We start from the raw sequence: 13,246 nt of genomic DNA, 5'->3' as shown, positions 1-13,246 counted from the left end.
GATTAAGAGTTATGAAACATTATACCGGCTCAAATGTGCAGTACGCATATACATATGTTATAAGGGTGCTAGAAACTGTAAACAATATTAAAATTGCACCCAGATGTTTTAAATCCATTTAAAAGCATTTTGAAATCTAAAAAGTTAAGTACAATCCAACATTAAATTCTGAACAGATCGCATTCAGTTTGTTTGCAAAACGGATTTGCACTCATTAAGTAATACATTTCAAATGGCAATTGTGTCATTGCTGTCAGGCGTCAGTTGTCCATTGCATTGATATTTAATCAAGGCAATTAATTAACATAATCACACTAATTGTCGCCAGCTCAGTCCTAAAAAATGTACCTCACTGGTGTAGGGTATATTGCGTTCTAGAGTTCATGCGGTGACTTTTAAAATGTAATACCTGGCTTAATTTATATTCCCAAGGGTGTCTTTGTTTCGCTACTTTTGTACCTTTCATGCCATCCGAAGTTTGGAAGATGGCCTCTGTCTGTGGCACTTGGAAGCCCCTCAACTTGGCTGCTCCTCAACTGCTTTGTTTATGATTTTGTGCCGTCATTGGGTTTTTAATTTGCCTGCCATCCAAGTACTGCACCGCCCCCTGCCCCGCCCCCCCTTTGAGCAACTGCCAAGTGCAGTTAATTCCGCAATTGCAGTTGTGGGTGACTTGTTGTCGTCATCGATGTGGGTTGTTTGTCCCCAGAACTCCTCCTCCCCCCCTCATTTTCGTCAGCTTTATGTGTTTTCCTCGCTGGCGATTTGCATAATTTGTTCTTTAATTTATGGCATGCGAAAGCCTTTTCTCCGCATTACTATTATTGTTGTTCTTTCGTTGTCACTCGGCGAATGTCTCAGAGTCTGGGTTGTGTGAGTCTCCCTGATTGAGATGGCTTAATTAACTACACGATGTGCCTGGAATTTAATTGGCGACCGCTCGGCGAAGGCGGAAGCGTTTTTCTAGAGTTTAGTTTGGGCTTTTGCCACTGGAACTTTCCACTCATGGATCACATTCCGTCGAAGAAGACGCGCCGCGCCCACCAACGATCTGCTAATGCCAGATGGCTTTAATTTATTTTGTAAATTATTTCCCATATCAAAAGCAATGAAAATACATTTTCCCCCCGCGCTCGCCCTGCAAATACTTTTTGTTCATAAACAAATTGTTTTTGTGGGCCACCCCGAAATGAAAATACACAACTAGTTGTATGGAGCTGGGCAACAATTCTTGAATTGTGATGGAAATCGAAGTGAAAATCGGGAAAGATGAGCAAAGAATTAGGAGAAGAGGCCTTAAGTGAACCGAAAACAATAAATAAAGTTTTTGCCTTGGTTTATAATTATAAGCATCTTAGGCAGGCGGAAGATCTGCGGAAAATACTTTCAAAACATGTTGCAATTGCTTATAGTTTGAAGCAAGCCGATAAAATTAAGAATATATTGTTAAAACATTGGAATGTTCACTAAGTGTTTATGTCTTAGTGTTAGAAAAGAAAAATGTAATTTAATTATGTTAGAAGAAACTTAAATCTATATATTTTTGGAGATACTTTCTTGTTTAATTGTATTAAGTTATATTAAGACTTTAAATTTCTTGGTTAAATTCAACAATCTGATGGCTTTTTATGCAATTGTTTAGGATGGGCCAAAACTCTCAGAATTAGTTGTAATTTTGGTTAATAAAATTCTCGCTCCCGCAAAAAAGGGACAAAAGTTTCAAAAGTTTTCTTGAACCCTCTTCCTGCGATCCCTTACCATTCGCCGCTGCCACCTCATTATCTTTAACTTTGAACTTTTCCATTTCTTCCAATAAGGAAAATTCCGCTATCCTCGTCCCCAACTCTCCATTTTTCTCCGTTTTAACAGCTAGCGCCAAACGATTCTCGGAATAATTTTCCATTTTGCTGCTGCTTTGGTCTTTTGCTTTTTAATTGAGTACATACAACCGAAAGATGCAGACGAGGAAAAAAAACAACCAAAATTAAATTATGTGCAAAGAGGAACGAAATCTTTTTCGGTGACTTTTTCATTTGAATTTCGGAATGGAAGTCAGCGAAGCCATTATGAAATTATTTATTAAATGTTGTGAAATCACTCGATGCACATGGACCCATTCGGAACCTTGGAGTGTCGCTGTATCTGACTTCGTATCTGGGTTTTTTACACGCAAAAAAGTTCTTACTTGAAAGTGTGCCATACCAATGTATAAAGATACAAATGTATCTTAGGCTAGTAATTACTGCTCTAGAAAGTCCTGTTCTACATTTTAGAGATTTTTCTAATTAAGCAATCCTTTTTGAATACAAAGATACATTTTTCTTTCTCTGCATTTGTATCTTTTTATGGGCAGCAGGGCAACGCTTGGATTCTAATTGTCGAAGTCGTCATTTGTCGTCGCTTTTTCATTGGCGTCATCCATTGCTGTCGTCGGGGTGTGAGATTTAAGTTGGTTTATCGACAGCATCGTCGCCGATTTTGGTTGCGTATTGTCGCCTATATGGCCCCCATTTATGCTCCCCCCCCCCCCCCCCCCCCTTGAAAACCCCACCGATTGATCATCATCATCATCATACGCTGCCTTTGTTTGTGCGGCTCGCGTATTTCTTCAATAAATTTTCAGTTTATTCGGTTTATTTATTTACTTATATTTGCTATTGCTCTTTAGCTCGTAACCACCGCCCCACTTCAGTTCACAATTCCCTTTCCATTTCGTCTTCTTCGCTTTTCGCTTTGTTTTCTCGCAGCCTTATGATTATTTTTCTCAGTTTCCACCTCCGAAGCCCCATTCTCTCGAAATCTTCGCCCCCATCGTCGCCGTCGCTCGCGTAATTGAATTTCAACTTGTTTGCATTGTCGACGATGATGATAATTCGTCGGGGTATTTTGCGTATTGAGATCAGGGCCTCATCAATTAGTAAATTAATTTTATGCTCGCCGCTTTATGGAAATAAAGTTTTGCAGCATCCGAGCCGAGGAAAGTGGAAAATCAGAGGGATGGGAACAGGAAGCAAGCTTAAGATTGAAAATCTTGTTTGTTTACTCAGTTAGAAAATCGGCCGGAATTCTTGAGCTATTCATAACGAAGGCCATCGTAAAAATCCTTAATCAATTTATGGCTCTTTTGATTTTGGAACAATTTAATTACTTTCTTAAACTACTTAGTTGTAGAAGTATTAACCTATCAGAACTAACAAAACTTAATAAAATTGAAGTGTAACTCTTGGACTGCGCAATATTAGTATGAATTTTCTATATAGTTACTATGCAATACTGCAGCTCTTCAAATAACAAATGAATTTCAACTTAACTACCGCTTTCCGCACATTTTTCAACTAGTTAACTTTAATTTGTGCCATTTTACAAAATGAAATGTCAGTAAATATTTTTGTAATTATTCGATTTATTTTTTGCGCCATTTGACGTACCCAAATTTCAATTATAATCAGCTTTGGATTTATTTAAATATGGCACACATTTACCAACCACCTACTCCCACTTTCAGCTCATTATTTATTTTCTACTGTCCGTTTCCCTCGGAAAGTTGCAATTATCATATTTGACTTTTCCGCATAAATTCTGTGAATTATCTCACCGCAACTATTTTTATTTGTTTTAATTATTATTATAGTAGTTTTAGCAAATGTATTTTGTTGCCATTTTATTTTTTGTGTTCCACAAAATATTACAGAGCTCGAACGGAATGTTTGTGCCATTGATTCGTATTTGCGGTTAGCAAACCGAAGCGAAATGTGCAACAAATTATTTCTGATATTATTATTTATTTATAGAAAAAGCTGAAAATAGAAAAAAGTCAACGGCAAAATATGAAATGTGACAATTCAATCACAAATCGGAGATAGGATCCCTCTCTCACTTTTATATATATTTTTTGTTGTGTTGATCCCAGTGTTTGCCCGTTAAAATGCAATCTTCATTATTTAATTTGTTTGAATTTTTGCTGGCAATAAATATTCATTTCTGACCGAAGTGGGTGGTGGATGTTGTAGATATGGGAAAATTGTATGCAAATACAATTAAATGTTTTCATTTGCATTTTGTGTGCTCCTCGATTTGATTGCTGCCAAGGGATATGTCTTGGTCAAACTGTTTACGTGGCGGATACTTGATATTAGGTATTTTCTATGAATGTGCAATTTTGATTTACTATGACCGGCAATTGTGAAAGAAAGTTTAATCAAGAGCTTTGAAGAATATGTTATATATATATAAATTTTCCGCTTGAGCCCATTGAATATTTAAACATTACAATTCCTGTGGTGATTTCTGGCCATTTTAATCTGCTACTAAGTCCCTCTTTTGTCCGGTCAATGTGTAAATCAATAATGCATTCAAAACTTATTAGAACAAACAAGGATTCATTAGGCGCAATCTGTGTTCGTCCGTTTCGCAGTTGTTATTTATATCGATATAACAAGGTAATAACTGCACACTTAAGTATGCAAATAGCCTGGCCCGCACCGCCGCCCTTGTGTGCGTCTGTGTTTGCACATGCAAATGTTATCATTTGTGATTAGTTACAGTCCTGAAATGCTAATGCCCCTTGACAAGCAACAGCAACAACCGCAAGACAACTCACTTTCGGGTTAACTGGAATGCCAGCCAGTGTATGTCTGTGTATGTCTGCACGTCTGTGTGCCTTTGATCCTTATGAATAGTCAGCCAGCCGGAGGACGAGCCGAATTTGCCCCGGCTGGCATTGTGCTTCGCCCTGAATTATTTACACAAATCCAACTGCAATCGTTTGTCAATTTGCCAATTGACAGTGAACATAATTGATGGTGATTAAGGGTGAACGTAGTAGGTAAAGAAGGTGGGATTGCTTTATGAAGTCATTCGCTTGGCAAAAGATTATGTTGCAGATTTGGTAAATTATTGCGAAAGCGTTACTATTGTAAGCCTCAAAACTGGAGGACTTATCTTAAAACTGTATTTCTTACCAATTATAAATACTAATTCCTATATCTATGAAAATATATAGTCTATTATATGTAAGGATAACTTACTTTCCTCCCTTGAGAGCATCCTGCAACTGCTTCAAGCATCGATCGATTTTTCTTTCCCTCACTTGTGAGCCATATTTGGATGACGAATAGGGATCGAACAGGAATGGAAAATAGGGATGTGTGTCAAACGTTAAAACGGAAGTCGAATCATCTTTTGCGATTTCCTCCTTGACTTTCTCCTTTGTGGACGACTCCTTCTCTTTTTCCACCTTTTCACTCATTTCGCCACTTGCCAATCTGCGTTACGTATACGCCACGTTGAACAAACCACGACTAATCGAACCGAGACTTTTTACCGCACTTCCAAACGCATCGAACTCTCTTTGGTAACTGCCGTCTAGTTCTTTGTCCAACTTCCTCTGCGATTAATTTTTTTAGTAGTGCCTCCAGTGCCTGGCAGTAGTTATTACAGTTGGCCAGCACATCTTAGCCATAGGTGGACTAATCACCAGCGCCATCAGCTGCAGTCTTGCAGCAACGGCTGGCACTCGATTGCCTTCACCACCCATTCTGAAGGCCACGCGAAGCTTTTTGCATATTGCGTATACGTCATGTGTGTCCGGGATCGAGTTTCACTTCACGGTAATATATGGAAAATTCCTGGTAATGCAATGCGATCCCCAAACTGATTGCTTTAATGGTTTGTTGACTCAGTTAGCTGGCGAGTAACAACAGCTACTGTCAGCGTATTTTATAAACTCTTAAAGTCGGGTTTCAAGTACATTAGGCCTTGTGCCGTGATCCTCATATTAGTGGAATTTTCCTACTGTGCGATTTATTAGGTGTGCTGAAAATATACTGCGAATTGCACTACAAATAATATTTTCAATAAATACATCGAAATCTGCTATTACTGCGAAATATTATCTTAAGTCATGTCAATGAATGTATTTCACATGAATTTAATATTTAAATTTAATATATAAATTCCTATTTGTATGGGAAATACTTAGAAAATGATAGACCATTTCTGAGAAAATTCTTTGAAACACAAAAATATCTCAATTCAGTCAAACAATAACGGAATTTTTAAATTCGTCCAATTTTCTAAATTATGTAGTTTTATTAAAAGAGTAGTAGAAGTATATTCCTCCCGAATTAGCCCCACCTTTCCGCTTTCTTCGCAATACACTTTGGGGTAATTCCTCAAATATTTTCGTCGTTCGTCGGTCTAGCTGGAAAAATTGAGAAGTGAGAGGTGGAAAAAGTGACCTCATTTGGCATAGAACCTCATTTCCTAACGCCCAACGAAGCGCTATTTTTTGTTGTCCGTCGCAGTTAAGTGTCCTTTCGCATTTCGTTTGCTTGGTGTTTGTCCTGTTTTGTGGGCGGTTGATTTGCTCCTTGGCTCCTCCCGCATCCTGTTCGTCCTGCCCTTGTTTTGCTTTCGGCTTGCTGCCCATGTAACTTGCTGGAAAATTAATAATAATAAAAAAACACCTACCACGGGGTGGGAGTACACGCGTGACCCTATTAAATGTGTGCTAATAAAAGCTTGGCAGCTCCGAAAAAGTCCAAGGAAAATAAGGGAAACACGCAGGGGCAAGAGGGCAGATGGCTGACCAAGTGCGTAATGTTGGCCAAAATATTTCTATGCCCAAGTGGTGAAGAAGTCTTGCTTACAAATTTCTCAAGTGGACAAGGGACGATGAAATTACTTAAAAATTCACGAAGAACTGCGGAAGATGACGATGATGATGGGTGGGGAAAACAAAATCAACGCTCACAAAGGCGGAAACATTTAACGGGGGTGGTGGTGGGTTGATGGTGTTTCTATTTACGCTAAAGGTCAACTTTTTCCATTTGCAGCTTGGTCATTTATAAAATCTTTCGGTATTATTAAGCAAAGCGAGGAAAACCAACTAAGAGGATGAAGTGGTGGAAAGGTCCAAGGAAGTACATAAAGAAAAGCCAAGGAGGACCAAAGCCGAGTTCTGTTGTGCCCGCGATTTATCAAATTAATGAGTATCATTTTATTTTCATTTCATTTTCTATGCGCCAGCACAAAAAGCGAAGGACGAAATCTCCGAAATTCCTGCAAGGAGTGGTCCAAAAGGAGAGCTTCGAAAATTAAGGTAACTTTTTGGCAAAGCCAAAGGAAAAGTGAGTGGAAAAAATGTATAAAAAAGAAATCAAAATAAATGAGAAAGAAAAGGACAAGGACAGGTCAAAGTGGAATCGAGGGAAGATTCCTTTCCATCTACGGTAACAAACATTAGAAAAAATGTTTAGAATGAGGCCGCCTTGTGAAATACCCTAATTCTGCAAAAAAGTATTATTAGCAAGATAAATATTTCTAAATAATAAAATTGTTGATTTCAGCTTAATTAAATCTCAAAGACAAAGCTAAGATATTTTTCATCCTAGAATTTGGTTTTGTAACGAACTGTAAATCGTAATCTTAAGGAGGTATAAACTTAAAATTACATTTGAAAAATTTTTTTTTTTCCAAATATAGTCAAAAATGTTAAAAAATCATATGATCCCGTGCGAGTGCATAAAAAAGAGAAGCAAACACATGGCAGGGCAGTCAGAAACTAATGTCGGCGATTACATAAACAGGACACATGAAAGAACGAGCCCAGACGAGAGTGGGAGGGTTATACACACCCAAAGGCAAAGTAGGAACACCCAGAAAACCAACATGAGCATAAATCCTCGCACCCGAATGCCAAACCCAGTAACCCTCCGCATTCCTCCCCACACAGAAAGGATACAAAACACTTTGCATTGGAAAGGTACAAACAAATAAAGTGACCAAACCCGGACCAAATAGGAAATACCCACCCACCCATCCACACACACACTCGCACACATATATAATAATAAATAAAATGCTCATGCGAAAAAAAAGAAATCCAAGAAGAGACCCAAAAAAGGGCAGAAGAAACCCAAAGGAAACGGACAGGAGCGACATGCAGAAAGGAAACGAAAGGAAAAGAAAGGAAGCCAAGGCGAATTGTTTTATATCCCTCATTTGTCCATTTAATGGCTGAAACGAGCCACATCCAAAGAGCCAAAGAACCAAAGAGCCGATGAGGACGGAACCCAACCCAAACAGGAATCCAGGACATGAGCAAACAAAGCTGGGATAGAACAGGAAGCGGATGGGGCAAGGATGGCTGGGAAAAACGCAACCAAGCAAAGTGAAAAAGAATATTGAAACACTAATAAAAATGAGGATAAGCGGGGAATGCATTAAGTAAAATATAGAATAAGTGCCCATACATGGGGGTGATCAGGGTGAGGGTTTTCAGGGGGTGGTCCGTACGCAAAGGTTGGCGTAAGGGTTATGGCCGGGTCGCCCACCCATGATGGGTTACTCTCTAAGGGTTGCTCTTCCGCCCCCAAATACAAATACGATCTGATATAGCAATAATTTAACCCTTTAGCACAGCATGTGGAAAACAATACCTGGTACACCCTGAGCAACAGATTTTCTACCTAGTGTCTCAAGGGTTCTGTTCAAATTTCATGAACTTCGATGTGTAACATAAAACGAGCCATCAGTTGGTGATTACAAAAACGTCAGGGAGTCTCGAAAAGGGACGTATGAAATTACTCTTGACAAATTTCTTAAATCGACAACAATCATAGTTGAAGAGATTAGTCTCTGGTCCATTTGTTACCATTGCAGATTTAGTTGACTGATGGCCTTTGTCAGCTATTTCCTCTGGGAAAAAGGCTTAATTATAATCTTAGTTAGGAAGCACTTCAAGTTTTTGACACAATATTGAAAATGTTTGCAAATATTTTTCTCCTTAACGTAAAATCCATCTAATCTTTTTGATTTTAATCCAATGTAATAAATATATATTGTATTTTTTTATTACCATGGTATGGGTACTATGAGTGGGTCTGGATTATCTAAGTTGTATGGCATGTAGGACATCTTAAAATGCCATATATTTCCAAACAGATATATATTTTTGAGTACTTTACAACTATTTTGCCCCTTCCATTAGGCTTAACTCCTTAGTAAGCTTAAGTCTGCTCTGAGCGGACAACTCCCTTGAGCGGACACTTCTTTCAGGCTTAATATCTGTTACTTGTGCTTGAATTTGCTGCGGTGAATGTTTTTCCAACTCAAATGTCAACTTTGTCACACTCCCACGGTGAACTCTGCCGGGGGCGGACAGGTGGAAGTTCGGGGGCTTTTCGGGTGGCAGTTGTACAGTTTGTCAGACCCCTGACCCCGTGCAAGCGAACGAGTCAACATTTTTGCAGCTTTTCGCCAGGGGAAAGAGAAATGTAAAACAAAGTTGAAGCCAAACAGAAAAAGGACACAAAAGTGGTTAAGGGGGTAAAAAATAAATTTTAAACGAATCAGAAAATGGCAAATGGAACTGGGAAAATTGGGGGGAAAATAGTGTGTGGCGAACATATTTTAGCTGCTGCGGCTAGGGGCAAACAACAAAAAATAAGCGCAAAAAAATATGAATGCGAAATGCAGAGTAGAGAATAGGGTTGCCAGGCTGCTGTGTGGATGCATATGGAAGTGTGGCAACAACGCGAAAGTTTTTATTTCCTTGCGATTTGCAAGTGCTGGTGTTGGGGTACCCAGGGGGTTATATTCTGGGTGGCATGCAACATTCAATGCATACAAATGGCATTTAAGCTTCCCAAAAGCGGACCAAAAACGAGCTAAGCGCAACTCTGACACATACATTCACATTTAGCCAGCAAGAGGCAGAAGCGCAACGCAATTTATATGCGTGGCGTAGAAAGAGACGGGGTGAATGGGTTAGAGAGAGACACACACAAAGTTGAGGGGACACGGTGAACTTAAACCGAGTCAAACAGCCGGCAAAAGCTACTAGCTTACACACACAGCTGCATGCAATGCACACACGTGCACAAAATACAGCTATGAAACAAGAAATAAATATTTAAATATTTATTTAATATTTATTTATTGTTATTTTTGGACTAGAGCATCTATTGTTGAGTGAGCTTAATATGAATCTTTTTTAAAAGTAATAACAATTGGTTTAATTTATTATATAAGATTAACATGTAAGATATAAATTAGCATTCGTTGACATGTATGTGACACTTATATCTTTCAGTGTCGAGTCACACACTACACTCGAAGCATATAGTACTATTTCGACATGGCCTGTAGCTCGACTGCTCCTCCATTGTGCATAGGCATGGCTCTGTATAATAGTTGAGGGGACTGACTGCCAGGAGCGGACCGAGGGGTGTGCGAGGTGTTCGGGGGAGATGGAGTGCTTCTGGATGAGGGTCGGTGGGGTGGGCTGGGCGAAAGGCAGAGTGTCGGTCGGGCTGTTGGTTATGGTCATAAAATAAACCAAACAAACAAGCCGGAACCATGTCAGAAGGCAGCATGTGTGATATGAACGTGTGTGCGCCTGTGCTGGTGTGTGTTTGCGGCTGTGTGGGTGAGGGTGTGGAAAGTGTGAGGCGCGAACAGCAAGGACGAACCTCCGGTTTAGGGACAGTGGGCACTTTTAGAGTGGGCGAGCTTAGAATTGCTAAGACTTCAATGTGTGGATGTTCCTCAGCAGTGTGAATAACAAATTGTTGAACAAATTCTTTGAACATTTTTTAAATACATTAAGTAAGGATAACATATTTGATTAATTAATTAATCCAATTTTAATCCAAATATCTGTAGTTTTTGTAAATTATTTATCCCATTGTTAAGCAGGCTGTTGATGATGGGTCAAGAAGGGTGTTTTGGGTGGTTAGTTCGTTGTTTTCCGAGTGGAGTTGGGTGGTGCAGGGTGGTGCTGGGTGGGTCGCGACCACGACGAACGGTGCGAGCTGTTTCATAATTTTTTATACACTTTCGTTGTGCTGCGCTGCGTTCTGCGGTTCGACATAGACACGACCCACCAACACTAGCCCACGTACACTCGCACATGGACAAAAAGACAAAAAGAGGGAAGTGCTCACACACACACACACTTGGAGATAGATAAGCGGACTGAGGGACAGCCACACACAAGCCCGATTATCCCGCCCACTCCCCACTTTCGCCACCCCATTTGCCCACGCCCCTTTCTCCGACGCATTTGTTCGTATGTCTGCACATTTATCAATAAAAATTCCCTTGCTGTTTTTGTTGTTGCCTTTGTTGTTGACTTTGCGGTTTTTTGTTTTTAATATTTTCACCGCTTTAAGTGTTAAAAGGATATCTGGCATTTAATGTGTGTGTCCTGCGTGTGTATCCTGTGCACATCCTGGTATGAGTGTGTGGGTTTTTGGTTGCTTATCGCCATAAATATCATATTTATGTCTCTCTCCCTCGCTTAGCAAGTGTGTGTAAGTGTGCGTTTGTTTGAGTGTTTTGGCTGAACCCGTATATTAAGTATACGCAGTGTGGCACCGTAGTGAACAACGGAGCAAAATGAGTGCACAGTAGGAAAATAATATTAAATTTTATATTTCATAGAAGGCGCATAATTATAATTAGTTTAGTACGCTTACTGCTATCAACAAATAATAAATTTTGTGGCATTGGTGCAGACAATTTTCCATTATCCAAAATTCCATTACATTTTTAATCAAACTAAAAATAATTATATTTAACAAATTGCAGTTTTTTCGTTGTGTAAAGGCGGGCGAAAAATGCGCCATTCCCTAGTTTATGTGCAACTAAAGGGAAAAGTTATAACCCTAGCATTGCTCTGTCCCATTTCTCTTCACGTTTTTCCACATTTTACAACTCACCCTTTGCTGCAAGTCCGTTTTGGTACATTTTATTTTATAATCTGACTTTATTTCTCGAGTGGATGTTTGTCATAAAACTCTCTAGCCTCCTCATTTCTCATTACACATTTTCTCCACATTTTTCTGTCCTGCGTTTCATTTTGCTCCAGAGATTTTCAATTGAATGTGGGCCGCGGTGCATTTTTAAAAATGATGGAAACTTTGTTGAAGAGCCCCTTATTCCTATTCTCCTTGAAATAGAGCTGAAAATCGTGCAATAAATAAGTGTACAAGTGGAGGAAAATTAAATAATATGTGGAACTAAGCTAGTATTTTTTAAAGTTTGTCTATGTTATTTTAATTTTCAAGTTTTAGCCTAAATCAATATTCACCTGTTACACGTTATATCGAACCTATTTTAATTAGAAACCTTTCGACAAATGAAGTATCCGGACATCTTAATCTCGATTTTATCGCCTCATTATTCTTTTCTCTTTCAACATTCCCCCCACATTCCCTGCCAATTTGGCTGTTTTTCAGCACATTCCTCTGAGTTGCGAAAACATCCTCACCCATCTCATTCACGATCCTTGGCAATCATCGTCAACGCATTGCTCAAGGTGTCATTTCCGGCTGCCCGGGCATTTTCCCCCTGGCCCCATGGTGCCCATCCTTCGTCCTCCACTCTGATTTCATTCCCTTTCCATCTGAAAGCGGTGTCAGGAGCAGTTGGTAAGTAACAAAATTAATTTTCGTACAATCCGGCATCAAGGAGGAACAACAGGAACAACAATGGGAAGCAATAGCAGAGCGTTAAAAAAGGTGCAACCAAGCAGAGAGTTTTATCAGAGGAGTGTGCCCTCCGCTTTCCTTTTCAGCTCTTCAACCTCCTCCTGCTCCGCCATCCCATCCCGAATTCCCATTTCAGAACCCCACATCCAACATACCGTTGTGCTGGCCTTTTGTCCAGTTGAGCATGGCAAAGCGGCTCCTTGACAGGACAACGCAGGAACAATCGCAGCGTTTTCAACATGTACTAATTTTCCACTCCACACCAAGGAACAATCACCCACACGCACACACAGATGCACGCCCACACGCACAGGGCACACATACACACACATTCATTTTCAAAGGACAAAAGCCATTGCAGGGACTTGGACTTGACGCGTTTGGTACTTGGCACTACAAGGGATTAACCTCAAAAAATCTCATCAAAGTCAAAGCCAAGAGGAAGACAACGGACAAAAAAAAGATGGTGTCCAGGGAAGTGGGAGGCGATGCACTGAAAGAAAATTATGGTTTTACAATTTAGCTTTCCCATAATTCATACTGTGACAACAAAAATCTTTTAAACTCAGCTTATCATAATTTATTTATTAAAAATCAATTATGATTTGGTTGATTTATGCTATAAGTTGTACACTTTGTAGATACAAGTGCTCACTGTTTGAAGATCTATAAGTGCAATATGGGTCTGAGAAGTAACGAAAGATCAAACTCCAAAAACATCAAAGCTACAGGGTTCTTCAGGTTTATAT

General features: G+C 39.5%; 2 protein-coding genes across 2 annotated transcripts in view; both read right to left on the bottom strand.

The window, feature by feature from the left end:
* Window positions 1-5,263, bottom strand: part of LOC6737578 (zinc finger MIZ domain-containing protein 2) — a 38,821-nt gene extending 33,558 nt beyond the window's left edge. Inside the window, exon 1 of the mRNA XM_044923018.1 lies at window positions 5,028-5,263. Coding sequence (XP_044778953.1) covers window positions 5,028-5,248 — 221 coding nt within the window. The 5' untranslated portion in view covers window positions 5,249-5,263. The remainder of the gene's footprint in view (window positions 1-5,027) is intronic.
* An 807-nt stretch (window positions 5,264-6,070) lies between these two features.
* LOC27207729 lies at window positions 6,071-11,922 on the bottom strand. Its single transcript, XM_016183403.3, has 3 exons — window positions 11,727-11,922; window positions 6,257-6,438; window positions 6,071-6,202 (listed from the first exon to the last, which is right to left on the bottom strand). Exons 1-3 carry the CDS (start codon window positions 11,752-11,754, stop codon window positions 6,080-6,082), a joined length of 333 nt encoding a protein of 110 aa, XP_016031366.1. The 5' UTR covers window positions 11,755-11,922; the 3' UTR covers window positions 6,071-6,079.
* Window positions 11,923-13,246: the final 1,324 nt, after the last annotated feature.

This window comes from Drosophila simulans, chromosome 3L, assembly GCF_016746395.2.
Source record: "Drosophila simulans strain w501 chromosome 3L, Prin_Dsim_3.1, whole genome shotgun sequence".
NCBI lineage: Eukaryota > Metazoa > Arthropoda > Insecta > Diptera > Drosophilidae > Drosophila > Drosophila simulans.
The sequence above is the reverse complement of the archived record's forward strand: the minus strand, read 5'-3'. Positions and strand labels throughout refer to the sequence as shown.